The sequence below is a fragment of the Heloderma suspectum genome, chromosome 5 (assembly GCF_057233095.1).
Source record: "Heloderma suspectum isolate Gila_16-S chromosome 5, 16-S_ref, whole genome shotgun sequence".
In the NCBI taxonomy this organism is placed as follows: domain Eukaryota; kingdom Metazoa; phylum Chordata; class Lepidosauria; order Squamata; family Helodermatidae; genus Heloderma; species Heloderma suspectum.
This window is the reverse complement of record NC_139462.1, coordinates 58,899,128-58,917,630: the sequence shown is the minus strand read 5'-3', so window position 1 is coordinate 58,917,630 and position 18,503 is coordinate 58,899,128. Positions and strand designations below refer to the sequence as shown.

The following is an 18,503-nucleotide window of genomic DNA, read 5'->3' as shown; positions in this document are numbered from 1 at the left end:
CGTTTTGACTTGGTGCCTACAATGCACTGACATGGAAACACAATTGCTGCATTCACATGTTTCAGCAAAGCTTTCCCCAACCTGATGCCCTTCAAATGTTTTGGAATTCAACTCCCATCAGCCCCACCTAGCATAGCCAATGGTCAGGAATGCTGGGAATTGTAGTCTAAAACATTTGGAAGGCACCAGATTGGGGAAGCCTGTTTTATTATGTCATTAAACACTTGAGATCGGGTTGGGGTTTCCCAGACATGCGTACTTGGGTGCTTAAAAATGCACATATATTATCCATACTTTCAGCATCTACTGAAGGGAAACACCAGTGTATATGTAGCATTTATATCTGCAGTTTACAGTGTGACATTTTCCCCAGGCTACCTACCCCTGCATTGGATCAGCTGACCTGATCCGTGAAGTGGCTGCAGGAGGAATAAGCCTGGTAGTCCTGGTGGCCTAGAATGTGCTAAGGAATTGTGCCAACTGGGCACCTTTTTTGTTGAGTTTGTCCACCACCACCTTCTCTACCTGGACTGGATGGGCAATGTGAAGCTATCTATTCTGCAGTATTGTGCTTTCCTGGAGTGGTTCCTTCATTCACTCAGAAATAGAACAGACCAACCCAATGGCTGGGTCAGCTGATCTCTTTCCAATGTATGCAGCCCTGCGCCCCCCCGCCCCTCATTAATCTAGTTATCTAGTCCAGTGTCTTTTCCCAGTAAAGCTATGGAAGGTTTCTATCTATAGTATCTGCCTAGCTTTTCAGCTGCCCTGGTAACATTCCTGTTGTTGATTGCCCAAATCCCCATGGACATCTTTGTTCAGTATTTGCTGTTTCAATTAGGTTTTGCAATATATTCTTCCTAGCATCCTGATCGCTTGTAAGTAAGTGCCATCAATTTAGATGGAGCTTGCTGCCAAGTAGGTCTGTGTGGGAATAAGCTTAAAAAAGGCAAACACTTCTGCATTCCTATACAAACTCCCTTAAAAACCGGATGAATTATAGCCACAGTAAAGCAAGTTGAGTCTCAATGAAATCAGTGGGAAAGTTAAGCTTGTGTGTTTAATTTTGGCTGGTTCATGCTCACACTCCAGACGTTGTATTTTGAAGATATGTTTCACTTATCTCCATCTTCCTTTGGAAAATCAATAAAATCACTGCAGGGTGCAAAGGTGAGTGGCAAGGGTACTAAGATGGCATTTGAAGCATACTTGGGTATGCTTGAGTATTTACTATTGAGACACAATTTTATTTCTTGTAAAAAAAACACACACTTGTATTTCATTTCTGCCTTCTGTTCTTGTCTTTTGCACAGGTGAATGCAATGATCATTGCTTCTATATTTTCCTGTTTCACTACTCTGCTTGTAATTGTCTATGCCTCTATAACATTAGAGTATGGTGAAAAATACAAGGGGTTCAATGATGTGCCCTCTAATCATCCAGTAAAAGTAAGTATCAAACATTGTACATTGTGACAAATGTGCTCCACTAAGTTCCTGCTCTTTTGTAAGTGTTGCTCACTAATTATTATAGCTCATATGCTTTGTGTGCCATTGCTAATGAAAAGGCATAGCAAGTACATACCAAACAGCCCTGCACCCTTTATCCCCTATTGAATTTCGTTCAACACCAAGCATTGGATAAGCATTGTGCTCCGCTACTAGATGGAACTGAACAGGTATAATGTGTTTTTTCTCCCCTCCTGTGAGCGGGTCTGGGGGCAAAGGCACCTCAAAACCTTCTTGGCCCATGGACTTCATCAGAGACACAGCAGCTAGAAATATGCTTTAACTGAAAAGTGTAATAAGAAAGTCTCTCCTGGTTACAACACTGGTAGCCTTCCAACAGAAAGTAAAACAATTGGGGAATCACTCATTCATTCGCAGAATTCTCTCCACCTTCACCTATGGCAGGGACCGACACCGGGCAGATAAATAATCCTCCCACAGTTTGTCTCTGCCAAATGCGGTGCCCACAGCTGCTAAATCTTTCTCTGCTGTTGCATCCCAGTATCTTTCCCGGGGAAAACGCTGACTCCTCCAATCTTGAGCGGGGAAGTCCAGTGTAGCCATTTTGTACCTTGCTCTTAAGGGAGCAATGAAGGCAGGGGGGTAGAGCTCTTCTCTCCCAGATAGATGAGGCCGCCCCTGAGGAGTGGAGTTTGGCATTTCCCAGGTAAAACACTGTTCCTCACGCCTGGCTTGCGTCTCTCTCTCCTGCTTTTGGGGTCTCTGTTGGTCTCCACCCACGTCTCTTCTCCCCCTCCTCTCCCTCTATCGCTTTCTCCTGCTTTTTGTCCAGTGTCTGCCCACTTCCCCCCCAGTCATCCCCCCCTAATCATCCTCCTCCCCTCCTGCCTCTTCCAGGTGAATCTTATCACAGTGATCATCCCAGGCCTTGAGCATGTGCCGGCTGGCGTTGCTATTCCTTTGGACTGTTGCTGCTTGCCGCTGCTCTGGCATAGCTGCCAGCCTCTGGAAGGGTGAGGGGCGCCCTGGCAATGCTGTGATGGGCCTGCAGGATTCTGGGTAAGAGACAGTGAGCCCTGCCGATCCCTCACACCTCATCACCACTATTAATTGCATATGAGAATGGCTACTAGTCTTGATGGCTATGTGCTACCTCCAGTACCAGAGGCGGTATGTCTACAAACATCAGTTGCTGGGGAACATTGGCGGGAGGCTGCTGTTGCACTCATGTCCTGCTTGTGGTTTCCTGGTCGACAGCTGTTGGCCACTGTGTGAACAGAATGCTGGACTAGATGGACCCTTGGTCTGATCCAGCAGGGCTCTTCTTATGTTCTTATGAGATAAGAAGCAAACTGTATCTAACTGCCCCAAACCATCAAGAGTGATCTACACATATCATCTAATGTATTACATGCAGGCTGGATGCAGATGATGAGCATCCAGGGACATAAAGTACAGGTGAAGGAAATACATCCATCCAGTGGTGTGGATGGCAGTTCTGAATGTCCATCCACACTCCTCTATAGATACATATGTCCGAGCACTTTCTTGCCATCCTTGCACTGTGGCACGAGACTATATCCGGACTGACATCAATATTTAATTGTGTTTTACACTTGTGACAATTTTTTTTTTTTGAAAAAGGAAGACTGCCAATTACAAGTGATGCTAAAAACACCTTTTTCAGTGCAATCCTATACATGCCTACTCAGAAGCAAGCCCCACTGAGTTCAATAAGGCTTCCTCTCAGGTAATTGGGTACAGGATTGCAGCCTTATTCTGAAATCCATCATTTGTGAACATGAATAGCTTTCAGAAACTGAAAGAGAACAATTTTGAAAACAAAAACAAATTTGAAATAAAAAACAAGGAGTGATGTAATATCATTAGTTTTTTAGAGTTATGGCAAGAAAGATTTTTATAACTGGGTTCTCAGTGTATTCTCCTCTACAGCAGTAATTTTACAAAGTGCTTTCATTGTTTTCTCAAGACAAAGAGCAGACTAGAACATCACAATTTGAAAAGATTTTTGGTGTGATCTTCTGATATTCAAAAGAAGAATAGATCTTTTAAAACTACCTAATAGTAAATATTTTTGCTATTTAAAACAACAGCAACTAAGGCTGAATTAAACTTATTTTGATAAACTATGCAGATTTTCTATATTTTGTGTTGCAGGTATTTCTCCTTGATAAATTTGTAGAAGGAGCCAACATCACAATGCTAGTTGTATCTATTTGTAGTGTTTTTACTGTGCTGATTATTGCTTATGTGGGCTGCCGAAGTCTTCCATGTTGTTCATGCTATGACAGTGTTACTGGACTTGTAAGTAGCAATATCATCATTAAGCACTGATGTCTTCAGTTATTTTGTATTGGGGAGAAACCCCATTTATGATTCTGTAGGAAGAATTTTGGATAACTTCCTCATTTTGAAGTTGTCATATTTCCCTACCCCAGTTCAAACAGTCATACCCAAAATGAACACATGGGGTAGTTTGTTTGCTTGTTTGTTTGTTTATTATTATTTATTATTAAATTTATTAATCGCCCATCTGGCTGGTCACCCAGCCACTCTGGGCGATGTACAGCGTATAATAAAACAGTTTAAAACAATAAAATTCTACAATAAAAATGTTTTCTAAAATATCCTAACCTACCCCAAATGCCTGCCTGAACAACCACGTTTTTAATGCACGACAGAAGCTCATTAAAGATTTATTATTAGATTTATTAGCTGCCCATCTGGCCAGCTACCCGGCCACTCTAGGCAGCGTACAATACAAATAACAACACAAAATACAACAAATTTACATACTCAAGTGAACAAAACAACGGTGCTCCAAAAAACCCTAACCCACCCCAAATGCCTGCCTGAACAGCCAGGTTTTCAAAGCCTGGCAGAAGCTCATCAAAGAGGGGGCATGGCAGAGGTCACTAGGGAGGGAATTCCACAGAGTGGAGGCCACCACAGAAAAGGCCCTCTCCCTAGTCCTCACCAGCCTAGCTGTCCTGGTTGATGGGACAGACAGAAGGCCTTCCGAGGCCGAAGTTGTTGAGCAGTGTGCTTGGTGTTGTTGGAGGTGCTCCTTAAGATAGACTGGGCCGGAACCATATAGGGTTTTAAAGGTCAGTGACAACACCTTGAATTTGGCCCAGAAAACAACTGGTAACCAGTGCAACTCCTTCACCATTGGAGTGATGTGGCCTTGCCGACTGTGGCTTTTAATTGGGCGGGCTGCCGCGTTCTGCACCAGCTGCAACTTCTGAACTGTCCTCAAGGGTAACACCACATAGAGTGCATTACAGTAGTCTAGGTGAGAGGAAACCAGGGCATGAACTACTGATGGGAGCAGATGGTTAGGGAGGTAGGGGTGCAGCCGCCACATCAGATGGAGTTGGTACAGCGCCATCCAGCTCACGGCTGACACCTGAGCCTCCATGGAAAGCTGGGAGTCTAAAATGAGCCCCAGACTGCGGACTGGTCCTTCAGGGGCAGCCTCACCCCATTGAACACCAATTCAACATCCCCCATCTCCCCTTGTCTCCCACCAAAAGTACTTCAGTTTTGTCAGGATTCAGTTTCAGCTTAGTCCTTTCCATCCAGCCACTCACTGACTCCAGACACTTGGACAGGGTTTCTACAGCCAACCTTGGCGAGGATTTAAATGAGAGGTAGAGTTGTGTGTCATCTACATATTGGTGACACTGCACCCCAAACCTCCTGATGATAGCGCCCAGCAGCTTCACACAGATGTTAAATAGCATCGGGGAGAGAATAGAACCCTGTGGCACCCCGCAAGTGAGCAGCCAAGGGTCTGAAGTCTCCTCCCCCAGAGCTACCTTCTGGTACCTGCCAGAGAGGAAGGAACATAACCACCGTAATATAGTGTTCCCTATGCCCAACCCCTCCAGGCAGTCCAGGAGGATACCGTGGTCAACAGTATCAAAAGCTGCTGAGAGATTGAGGAGAACAAGGAAGGAGCATTTGCCCCTATCCAGAGCCTTCCCCATATCATCCACCAAGGTGACCAAGACCGTTTCTATCCCATGCCCAGGTCTGAAGCCTAACTGAAATGGATCCAGATAATTGGCTTCTTCCAAGTGTGCCTGCAAGTGCAACGCCACCATTCGCTCAATCACCTTGCCCCAAAATGGCAGATTTGAGACTGGATGAAAGTTGTTCAAGTCTTGGGAATCCAAGGAGAGCTTCTTTAACAGTGGTCTTATCATCGCCTCCTTGAGGTCTGATGGCATCAATCCCTCCTCAAGGGAGGCATTCACCACCTCCTTGATCCCCTCCCTAAGTCTCTCCCTGCTGCTCATAATGAGCCAAGATGGGCAAGGATTGAGTAAGCAGGTGGTCAACTTTGAAAGCACCTTGCCCACTTTCTCAGAAGGAAGGAGCTGGAACTGATCCCACACAACCAGTCTGCCACTGGCCATCCCTCATTCACTAACTGTATCCACAGCACACGGAATAGCATTCCTGATCTGGTCAATTTTATCCACAAAGTGCTTTGCAAACTCATCACAGGAGGCCTTAGAATGTTCTGTTGGTTCCGGAACAACTGGACCAACCAGTTTCTGGACCAATTGCAACAAACTCCTGGGACAGCACTCTGCAGACACGATAGAGGCAGCATAAAAAATCTTTTTTGCTACTCTTATCGCCACGTGGCAGGCTAAAGCTACAGCTCAACCTGTGTCCAATTGTCTTCGGAGCGAGATTTCCACCACCAATGCTCTAGCTGTCTCACCTCCTCCTTCAGAGCTCACAACCAAGGGGTGAACCATGGTGCAGTCTGAGCTCTGTTCAGGGGGAGAGGGCATCTTGGAGCCACCTGGAGCCATCCACCAGGGTCTCGACCAAGCAACCATTTGCATGCTCCAAAGAATCCCCAAGTGCAGTCAGGAATCCATTTGGATCCATGAAACTCCTGGGGCAGACCATCTTAATGGGTCCTCCACCGCTGCAGAGGGGTTGTGGAACCAAGAAGTCCAACTCCACCAGGTAGTGATCTGACCATGACAAGGGAGTGGTGGGTATACCCCCAATTTCCAGATCACTCCCCACCTTTCCAAAAACAAACACAAGGTCTAACACATGACCCGCTACATGGTGGGCTCAGTTGGAATAGGATGCAGCTCCCAGGAAGCCATGGTCTCCATGAAGTCCTGAGGTGTCCCCACAAGGATGGCCTCTGAATGTACGTTGAAGTCCCCCAACACCAATAAATTAGGGGACTGCACACGCACATCAGAGACCACCTCAAGCACCTCAGCCAGGGAGTCTGTCATGCACCGGGGTGGGCATTATATGAGCAGAATCCTCAAACTGCGCTTTGGACCCAACCTCCAGTACATGCAGTCAGCAACCCTGGTCTCCCGGAGAGGGAGTCTGGTGAGGACCAAGGACCCTCGGTAGATTTCAGCCACTCCCCCCCCTTGACCTCCAGTTCTCAGCTGCTGCACATATGAAAATCCAGCTGGGCAAATGGCCACAAGAGCGGGAGCAGCGGCCCCATCTAGCCAGGTCTCCATAATACATGCCAGGTGCGCATCCTCATCCAGAATCATGTCATGGATGAGAGAGGTTTTATGGGCAACAGACCTGGCATTACACAGCGGCAGATGAAGGCCAGAGGATGGAGACACGCATCCCCGAGCCATCTTTCAGCTCTGGACAGGCCTGGAACAAGGGACAGATATTACACATCTCTCCCCTGTTCCCCTTACCCGGCATGGCCTGCCCCTAGCGCTCCGCCAGCATCTGCCACTCAGCCTCAGTACATAAACTTTTCCAAAATATTTTATTGACATGGCACATTGAACTGTCCTTTGAAAAGAAATAAATAATCTATGAGCACCTAATGTTACAGCATAATTGAAACTGGGCAGTGTACAATAAAAACAATATCAATATCATGATATCATGAAAACATAATAAGAGGGTGCAAACAAAGCCACAGAACAATGCACAAGCATTATATAGATTTTAAATGCCTTGGTACATAAACAAGAACACTTTAACCTGGCATCTAAAGGCTACTAAAGCAAACACCTCTTTAGCAGGTGCAAAGCTGGGTGCCACTACTAAAAAGGCCCTCTTCATAGCCTCTCTCGATTTGGAGATCTTAAGACATGGGCAGGCCAGTATGATTTAATAGCTTTTTATTGAACTGTATGACCTGTTTGACTGTTGAGTTTCTTATCAGTCTTCGTGTTTTATTTTTATTATAATGGAATTGCCTTTCGTTAACCGAAATGTGAAGTGCAATTAAATACTAGGTTTATGTTTAAACCTGGGCATCAGTGTGATTCTCATGTAAGCCTATTTTAGCATTCTCATGCTCTCACTCTTAGGAATGGCTACAATCTAATGAAGACCAGCTGCAAACGACTGAATTAATTTGTATTTCACCTGGTATGTAGGTCTCTCCTTCTTTACATTCATTTTGGAGTTACTAACTAAATTAGTTAAGTGTGAATATGTGAAGATGATTTGGTGTAAGTAACTTATGTTCATTCTATGTTTTCCATTCTAGGTCAAGCAGATAGAATGTTTAACTGTCCAGTACAATGTCCAGATTTAAACGTGGAAGCAGATGATGAAATGACCAAACCTCCTCCATATATCAGAATGACTTAAATGTATTTCAGAATTTGCTTTTAAGAGACTCTTTATAACTTAAGAATGTTATTGAAAGGTCTGAACAATTCTTTAAAAGATAATTTAAAAACTACTGACTCTCCAAAAAAGAACTTCCTGAAAGTTTCAGGACAGCTGAGCTATTTTCTATACAGCCAATAAACCACATCCAATCTACATAAAGATTTTCATTTAGTCCCATAATGTTTATAAATGAGACATGCTATATAACAGATTTATTATAATGATCATTAATAATAATAAGCATCCCTTGAGTCAGCAATGGAGATCTGTATGGAGGAATCTTCCATATGGAGATTCCTTTGCTGTGTTGGAAACATATCAGAATAGAGAGAAGATTCTGCATGACAATTGATTTCACTGGCAACACAGAAAGCTACAGAAAGGGGAAAGAGGAAGTCAATGGAGTCTACCCCATGTTACCATTTTCCCATTGGCATTTACGTACTTAGTTCTTGGATGGAATTAGTGCCTCATTAAAGAGAGTTTAGATGATCATATTCTACATAATGTGTTCTAAAGAAATTAACTAGAATGTGTCTCATCTTGAACATCGCTCCTCTTCTATTGATTCATTTTTTAAAAGCTGAATAGGTACATAATGCCAACAACAGACAAGACTTTTCAATAACCATGTGTGTAGTTGCCTAGCCCAAATTAAAATCTCCTTCAGGTTATTAGGCAGGAAGCTTTATAACACTTTGTTTAGTCGTAGCTGACTTACATAGTCATGTGTAGACTCATTAACTGATTTTCAATTTTTCAGTGAACATCTACTTTTCTTGGAGAGGGGGAGAGAATGCAACTATCCACTGCTATTTTATGCCATATCATCATCTCAGTTTTCCTCTCCTCCCTGCAAGTTACCCAGCTTTCTTTTTCATAAGATTGACTGGGCTCTCTTCCCTGTCCTGCAAAAGTCAATCATCCCAGGAAGGAAGCACTTACACTCATATCAGGACCCCTACGGGCAAAGAGAAATGTGAAGTAGACAACATGGAATAACACACCCACGATGGCAACAGGACTCTTATTGCAAGCATGTTAATTCTACAGTTTTCTAAAGGGAACGGCATGGGCCCTTTTGTTTATAAGGGACAGTATTTATTTTGAAGGCCTATAATAAACTCACATGAGAAACTATTTGATTGAACAGAAATACAGCTTACGAATCAATATGGTAGGATTTAAGCATGAAGTACTTGTTTTGAATAATTTTGTCTAATAACAAATTGGTGGCTCTGTATCAACCAGCAGGGCTGTCGAACAAGGAAACCAGCACCAACCCACAAGGTTAGGGGGTTTCTCCACATGTGGGGAACTCCCCAGATATGCAGAAAATAGAATTTTTTTAAAATGCACTTTATACCAAGGGGGGAGGGGGGCCTTTCCCTGAAGACTGCACATTTGCAGAACCCCTTCCATAGGAACAGAATGTTAGTTAAAAGCCCTGAAATGACTAAGAGCCTTTCATTCAACAAAGGTAACAATAAGAGAAAAAATCGGTCCCTTTCAGTAGTGCAGCTAGGTAAGTTTTAGACCCTGAACTTAATGGCCTTGGAGTGAGAAGGGTTTAGACAGCCAGGCATATTGCTTCGGTTGTAAAGCGCACAACTAGCATTTCTCTTCTGTCCCCCACCCCTTTCCATTCTTTACAACTGCTTCTACATTCCTGATAAGAGCAAAATGGCAACCCTATTTGCCAATCCTGATTTAAAAAAAAGAAATACTCTGAGCATGGGCGGCTTTGCATTTACTCAAAATTAATAAAATGAGCATCTGTAATTATATATACATGCCTGACCAGCCACCCCAAATATAGAATTTTTAAAGAAGAAGGATGCTGCAACAAGCTGTGTCAGCATCGCTTGGCCCTGGCATGCCCATTCTGGCCCAGGTGCTGATGCTCGGCTTGTTTGCCACTGCCCCATCACCTGCTGCTCCTCGTGGCCATCTGCACACACCTCTGGGCTGCTGAGGTCCAGCCGTAGCTGCATCACTGGCTTCTTCAATAAGTTAGAACAAGGAACTCTCCCAGGCAGGCTGGGAAGTAGACAGGTAACCCGCCCTTTCTCCACTGTATTCAGCTCTGGTTGTGAGCTACCTAAACATCTTTCTGCACAGCCAGACCAGAAATCTCTATTAATCCTGTATAGCACCACAGTGAGGCTCAGGTTGAGGCTGGCAGTATAGCAGGGGGAGTGGGGGGGGGGGCGCTAACCCCATGTTGTATTGCTTGCTTTGGAGGCCACCCCCACTGTCCTCTGCTTCAGACAAGGAAGGCTGAATGCCAGAGGCCTCATAGGCCCCGAACCTGTCCAAATACAAAGGTGTAAACCAAATGGCAGCTTGCTTGCACTCCGGACTGTAACATTTTGTTGCAGATCCCACTTGATTACATACTATAGAACACCACGGGAAATAGTCATACTACCACAAACTTCTCTCTTGGACGTTTGTACTGAAATAATGCCTGCCTTCCATGGCAAGCTTAATATGAAATAAGAGCTGCCATGTGGAACAATTTAATCTCTCCATGACATTGTAAAGTGCTCGTCAGTGCTTGACATCAAGCTGTATCTATATATTCAGTTGTTACAGAAGCTTGTTTAACAAACTCCTCTTGCGTATAAAGGTAGTGTCAGTCCTGTGTGAATCCAAATCTGGGGTAGAATTTGGCTATTTTGTTGAATATATTTCCAGAAGAAACTACTTGTAATAATTGTGCACAGCGTAGAATAGCTAGAGGTTAAAACAGGGGTGCAAGACTTCAGGCCTGGGGTCTCAATCTGGCTCTCCTGGGGTCCCCAGATTGCCACACCCCCTTTCCCCTGACCACCTATCATTTGGTAGTTTCCTGGGTTTTGTGCAGTTTTTCCCCCATTCCAAAAGGTTGAAATGCTTCTCCTAAGGCTTCATTACTGGTAATACCAACCAGTAAAATATGCTGGTATTTTTGGCCCCATCCCTTTTGCCTTCAGACCCACCCATCACTGGAATACCACCTCTGAAAGCTTCTCCAAAATGGAATTTGGCCCTTGGGTTTTAAGAGCTTTTGAATCCCTGGCTTAAAAGATCACTGTAGGCATCTACAAATCTTTGCTATCCTTTATTCAAGACAAGGATGACTTAGCTGCTAGTTATCCATGATATCGCTTAAAATATTTTCCTGCAAACACTGACTGCAGTATTTTTTCCCGCTAGGGAAAAACATTCTACTTTATTTCAGAAAAACCTCTCACATTTTCCCCTTTAACCATGCTTCTACAACTGGGCACAAAGACAAATAAACCTACTTTTCCATACCATTAGACCCATTAAAAATAAAATCTGCAATTTGCAGCTGGCTTCTTCTACAGATTTTCATCTCAATCTCTCTCCCCCTATAAAAGGTTGACAGAAAAAACTATCATGCAGCTTTGAAAGTGGTACAGAGAAAACGAGTTGAGTATTCAAGGAGCACATATCAACCTTACTGGAATAACTTAAGTGTGAGCCCCACCCCCCAGTCCTTGATTATGTCTAATGAAGCCCTGTTCAAAGTTCCATCTTGTATGGAGGCTTGACTGGCCTCCGCTAGGAGCAGGGCCTTTTTAGTAACAACTCTGATGCTCCAGAATTCTCTTCCAAGAGATCCACAAAACCTCCTCCTTGGGTGTTTTATTGAGTCTTAAGAACTATTATTTCAGATTGTCTTTAAATGTTTGATGACTCTGATGAATTATGGAATAAAGTATTTTAAGGACTATCTCCTCCATGTACCTGCCCATGCACTGTGATCACTGGAGGTCCACCTATGGGTACCCCCACTTTCTAAAATGTTGCCCCATTTTTGGAATGTTCTCCCCAGGGAATCACCTGGCTCCTACTCTTTTTATCCTTTTGACACTGGTCGAAGACTTTATTTTTCCAGATCTTTTAAAACAATAGCTGAAGTTGCTTTTAATCCACTGCTATGGTTTTAATCCTATGATACTTTTGTAACTTCTGCTGTAATTTAATTATTAACTTATGGTTAATTGCTATCTTTACTGTTTTGATTGTTTTATATCCCTGTCTTAAGTGTAAATACACTCAGGGTGGCTAACAGTAAAAAGAAATGTAAAAAACATACATTGCTATGGAGTCGTTCTCATACTTATACTATGCTGTCTTTACGTTCACTTAACAATTAACCATATTATATGACCTATGTTTAGTATGTGATTTGTCTTTAATGCATTGATAGACTGTATAATCTTTATACTTAACAAGTTGACTAAATTGAATTCAACCTTCAGAATCCTTTTAGTGTCATACCAAAATGTCCTTTACGCATACCAGCTGACAGCCAAATACTGTGGAAAAAATTGAGACAAGAATTTTATTTGCTAGCATTTATTAATTTAAGACAGTGGCACAGTGTGGTTATTTTGACAGACATACAAAAATCCTTCATTTTGTTTTCGAAGGGTAAAAACTGACATTTCGAAATTGACATTTGGGGGTAAAGCATTATTACATTGGGAAGCACTGAGGATTAACATTCTGTATGTGATAATATTATCAAAATAACTAGTGCTGAAAATATGACACAGCCAAATGTTATGTTACAGTATTTTATGACAAAACAATTATATACTATTAGTGTCAAAATAACCATTTCACAGGTTCATGATATCAGGAGTTAATGACGTCTTTATCATCTTGCACCTCCGTGACTGACAGTGCAATCCTATGCATGTTTACAAAGAAGCCACACTGAATTCACCACGACTTACTGTCAGGTAAATGTGCATAGGACTGCAGCCTTATTCTTCTGCAACTTCCCATTCATTGTGATTACAGAACCATGCATCTTTGTGCTTGTTTTAAGAGATGATAAAATTTACAGACATGTGGTACTATTATGTTTGCATTCAAATATATCCTTTACTTCATATTCTTAATCCAAAAGTAAACAGGTGAGTCCTCTAAAGAGGAGTGTAAACCAGATTTGAAAAAATGTTTAAAGAGCTTTCCTTTATTCCTTTCCTGACTGTAAGAGCAATACGACAACGGAACCGATTACCTGGGGAGGTGGTGGGCTCTCCCACACTGGAGGCCTTCAAGACGAGGCTGGACAGCCATTTGTCAGGGATGCTCTGACTTGAATTCCTGCATTGAGCGGGGGGTTGGACTCGATGGCCTTGTAGGCCCCTTCCAACCCTACTATTCTATGATTCTATTAAAAATCATTGAAGACACTTAGCATTAAAAATTTCCTGGAAGGTATGTAAACCAAATTAATATTAAGGTTTAGAGCAGATTTTTTAATCCCTTTTTCAAGTACTGTATAAAAACTAAACAAGAAAATCCTGTTACGGTTGTAGTGATAAGCAGAGAAAAAGAAAAGACTATCTAAAAATTCTGGTCAAAATCCACTTGTATATTTGGCCCACTGTGCACATGGATTGTGCTCCCTGCATTTTACTCTGTTTAAGGTGCAATCAATATAGATTCCTAAACCTATAAGCTACTATTTTATACTTCACTGTACTAATCTGCAACAAAATGCCTATTTTTTCTATTGTCTGGTAATTACACTTAACTTGTTCTGCCTTCAGTCATATTATGGCCAAGGTTAAAAGCTAGATAAGACACTCAAATGTCGTTTTTCCAGAGCAGTACAGTGGATATAGTGTAAAATACATTTAGAAAGTTGTTCTTTAAGTATTAACATAGAATACTGATATTCAATTTCCTTTGAATAAAATCCAACAGTGACTTGAGTTCCATGGCTTACTTTCCCTTTTCATATGACCAAAAGGTTGCACATAACCTAATGTGAAATCTAGGACACATCTGAAATATCAGTTCCATAAATAAAGAATGAGGAGCAAAAGGATTGCACTACCCGTTAATAGTATTGAAGAACTGAGAGCCAAGACCAACTCTTGTGCAATTCAGTTATATTTAAATTAATCACATCAAATAGCAGATTAAACCATAAAGTAGTAGGCACCATTTTAAGAAGATAACATTCCTGTTATTGTTAGCTGCTTTGGGTTTCTTCATGAAAGGAAAAGCAGGGTACAAATATTAAATGAAATGAACATGAATCCCCATTCTCTTTCATGTGGGAGAGAATGTCTTTTCTAAGATGGTGCCAAGTACAACAAATGCATGCATCATCTAAAAACAAAAGTCGTATGTTTTTCCCCCTCAGAACAATTTTATTCCTGCACAAATGCATGCAGATTTAATCAATTCAGTTCGTTAATGAAAACTCATACACATTAGTAATTTCTTTACTGGGGTGATGGTCTTACTTAGTGACAATGTATCTGAATATCTGGAAGTCTATCTGTGCAAGGATATGACAATTGGCACCATGATTTCCATTCAGTGACAGCACAGTGTCGGAAGGCCTTAAATTGGCATTTGTTGCAAGTACTACATGTTATGCAAGGATCATAGGAAGGCCTGCCCACCCTCTTGCACCTTTGTTATGAACAGCATGGCTCTCATAGGTTTGGGAAATGAAAGAAAGAGGGAGGGGGCAGTTATGATGGAAGAAAGATGCAAAGTCACCAAGCCAGATCCGTCATGTATTCAATCCTAAACAATTTATACTTCAAATTGATCTGAAGAGGTCCTTCCAACTAATTTGTTCCTAACTCTACCTATGTAAGACAGCTGCTTTTATTCATGTATTTTAAAAAATACTATCTGATGATACAAACTGTCCCCTCTGTATTTTAACAGGCAAGGCACATAAGTAGTAATTTGCTTACATATTGCAGATACTGAAGTGAAGCTGTTTCTGAGTATTTTAAAAGCAAAATACAGCCCAGCCAACGAGCCACACAGGCTAATGTTTATTCTTCCAATATTGTTCACATGAGTCTACATTTGCAATTCACTGAATATTAGTAAGATTAACTCTGCAATCCTAAACCCTTTCATCTTGAAGTTTGCTTCACAATCTTGCATCCCAATCCTGAACATCTTTGCCTGGAATCAAGCCTCAAGTTTTGTCTAGTTTGGATACTGTATAGAAGTCACTGCTAATGCTGCAAATCTACCAGTGCACCATAAATAATGTCAGAATGTTAAGAATACAAAGGCTATAGACTGATGCCAGTCTCAACCTCTGGAATGTACATATATCTTTTAAAAGCTCCAAAGCAGTGAGGGAAGTTCCTCCTATCCCAGTTACTCACCTTTCCCTTCACCCCCTGACCTCCAGTTGTCCCCATGTCAGGCAGCAAGGGAAGAGACAAAAGGCCCAGTGGAGCAGCAAAGTGGGATGTCCATAGCTACATCCTCTCGTGCTGCCTTGGAGCTGTTAAAGGTATAGGTACACTCTCAACTACAAGATCTGGTAATCCTCCTGATGACTCCATCTCCAGAGCAATTCCACCATTGAATGTACACTGTTGTGGTTACAGCAGCAACATACGATCTAATTTAGCTAAAATTTTCAAAGCTCCATTAGAGTCACATGATTTTCTTCTGTCTTGCAAAATATAACATGATAGTGTGGAACAATCCTAGATGTTTTTTCCAATGTCATTTCCATCTCTTGGAATCTCTCTCATATGTAAAGAAGACATCTCTCTCATATGTAAAGAGGAGTGCAAAGCTATGGAAATATGCTATGAAGGCAATAAAAACACAACTTAAAGAAGAAAAGACACTGTGAATTATCATTTACTTATGTAATTCATGGATCTATAAAGTTCAGAATAAAGTAGTAAGAGATAAAGGCAAGAGGCTTCCTAACACTAGCACTAATGTTGAGTCTTCCTTCCAGTGGACTGATTAGAACATGAAATAGGAATGTACATTTCACTAATCCATTTGCCAAATTATTAAGATTATCAATCATACTACACTTTGGGTTTTGGGTTTTACAGCAGTGTGGTCGGCTCAAATAGAATACTAAAGGCATCAGTAATTTTACCTAACATACATATTTATCTTTGTTTAGTGGAGAAAAGATCTCAAAACTAAACTACCTTAATGGGACAAGGGATCAAGCTTCACTTGAAAAATCTAATTTCCTGCTACACTTCATTAATTCAGATGCTACAGTTTACAAAGTGCAATGCAAGAATGGAACACATCTTGCTGAGGACAATGACCAGCAGATCCAACATAATTCCTCCTAACTGGAACATCACCAGTACCGCACTCTTAAAGCACTGCCAAACAGAACAAAGTGATGACTGCAAAAATACTGTAAGTTAACACCAACATGTCATGGCAGGTTTTGATGCAGGTTCTAAGTGAATTGTGTTAGCAGATGGCTGACTAAGCATGAGTGGCTTGTGGCTCTTGAGCTTATGAGCCAGTGTCATAAATATGGCTTCCACATGGTCACTGTCATTAGGATTTTTAGCAGAAGTTTCAAATAGCGGCATGCTATGAGTGTCAGCAAATTTCTGAGCCATGTCCGTAGGCACCTGAATTGCACTCCTCAGGTCACATTTGTTTCCAACCAAAATCCGGGGTATATCATTGGTGAGCAAGTGTTGCTTGCACTCCTCGATCCACAACGGCAAGCTATGAAAACTGGCAAGATTTGTCATATCGTATACAAACACGACTGCATGTACATTTCTGTAATAGTGCTGTACCATGCTTTTCCTGAATCGCTCTTGACCTGCTGTATCCCAGAGCTGAATCTAGAGTAGTATGGATGAGGATGAAAAAAGAAAAGAAGATACAAGAATTAATTTTAACTTTAACGCTTTTCTAAGCCATATTTCTCTTCATGAGGGTCTTTTAGAAAGTTTTTTTTAAAGGAAGATGGATGTTTGGCAATCCTATTTCAGCCAAAAAATAATACAATACACATTTCTAAAAAGAAGTTTCCTCTCAACACTGTTGTTGATGTTACTTCCAATTCAAATGTTTACACCTGTCTTTTGTATAGATTTGCAACTCAGAAATGGGCATCGTTTGTACTGGTTTATTTAAACCATGGTTTGTTGCCCTACCCAGGGTTTGTCTGGCAGACAATCAAAAAAATCATGGTTTGTTTTCTCAGTCCCTTGGCTGTTCCTTTCCCTCCTTCACCCACTCACTCCCTGTATTCCAACTCTCTTTGCAGAACTGGCATATAAAGAAGCTTTTTTTTTTAACCACTCTTGCCCACTGCCTCTGTAATCGGGGGAAACAACCCAAAAATCTGTGTTCACATGTAATGACAAACCATGGTTTAAACAACCCAGAGTTCACAACCCTACAACAAACCTCGGGTTCTCTTTATGGGTTGTTTGTGGTTAACATCCAATAGTTAACCCATAGTTCCGGGTTCACATATAATGACAACCCACGATTCAACCATGATTAAATTATACCATGGTTCATCATGATGCGTGAACCAGGTCCTAAGAGTCTGTCAAGAATTTCACATTGTGACATGAATTATAAATGTCATGAGAAGCAATATGAATTTTAGTCATCACTAATCAGGTAGGTGATAATAAGCTTATATAAAACTGAAATGTGTTTTATAAGGACAGCAATTAGAAGAAACCTCTAATTCCAGTAGACTGCATATCTGCTTAAATATGAACAGATATTCAGAAGAGGTTGATGTCAATTAGTTATACCTGAACAGCATGGCACAAACTGTTCGGTTTAGTAAAGAAAAACCAGGTACAACTATAGCTTCAACTCTGCTACAAAATTATCCCCAAGCCTTGTCCTTGCACTAAAGCAGCCTTTCCCAACCTGACATCCTCCAGGTGCTGGGCTAGCCACTGCTGAGGATGCTGGGCATTGCAGTCCAACACACCTGGAGGGCACCGGGTTGGGAGCGGCGGCGCGGAAGGGAGAACCTTGTGCCAGCCCCGGGAGCGCGGCGGGTGACACGGCCTCGCTGAAACCGCGTCTGTGAGTTGGCGGGCCGCCGGGGGCAAGGCGGGCTGCCGCACCTTGATTCGCTCCTCGTCGATGTCGACGGCGCGCTCGCGGAAATCCACCCCGATGGTGGCCTCGGTGCGCTCCGGGAAGCGGCCGGCGCAGAAGCGGTAGGTGAGGCACGTCTTCCCCACGTTCGAGTCCCCGATGACGATGATCTTGAAGATGCGGGAGCGCGCCGGGGGCAGCGTCCCCGTGCCGCTGCTGGACAAGCTGAACTCCAGCGACGACTCTACCTCGGCCGCCATCGCCGAGCCCAAGGCGGGGCCCCCGGCCGCCGCGTCAGCGAGTCAGCCTGTCAGTCTTCTGGCCCACCTGGCGGAGGGCTTCGCTGCGGGAGGACGAAGGTCCGCGCACATGCGCAGCAGCTGCCGCCGCCTCGGACTTCCTTTGGCCGCGCGCGCTCATGGCTTTGACGGGCGGCGGGAGAAGCTTCAGCGCCGAGTGCTCGCTGTTCCCGCCTTCTCC

At 42.7% G+C, this 18,503-nt stretch overlaps 2 protein-coding genes across 3 annotated transcripts in view; one reads left to right on the top strand and one right to left on the bottom strand.

The window, feature by feature from the left end:
• The window catches only part of LOC146343909 (uncharacterized), a 23,790-nt gene extending 10,654 nt beyond the window's left edge, over window positions 1-13,136 (top strand). The window contains exons 4-7 of one of the 2 annotated variants that reach the window (XM_084856086.1): window positions 1,314-1,448; window positions 3,648-3,794; window positions 7,835-7,895; window positions 8,017-13,136. In XM_084856086.1, the coding sequence (XP_084712212.1) occupies window positions 1,314-1,448; window positions 3,648-3,794; window positions 7,835-7,895; window positions 8,017-8,120 (447 nt within the window). In that variant the 3' untranslated portion in view covers window positions 8,121-13,136. The remainder of the gene's footprint in view (window positions 1-1,313; window positions 1,449-3,647; window positions 3,795-7,834; window positions 7,896-8,016) is intronic. The other variant, XM_084856087.1, reaches the window with a different exon arrangement.
• On the bottom strand, window positions 12,507-18,503 carry RAB33B (RAB33B, member RAS oncogene family). Its single transcript, XM_084856085.1, has 2 exons — window positions 18,050-18,503; window positions 12,507-16,792 (listed from the first exon to the last, which is right to left on the bottom strand). Exons 1-2 carry the CDS (start codon window positions 18,281-18,283, stop codon window positions 16,352-16,354), a joined length of 675 nt encoding a protein of 224 aa, XP_084712211.1. The 5' UTR covers window positions 18,284-18,503; the 3' UTR covers window positions 12,507-16,351.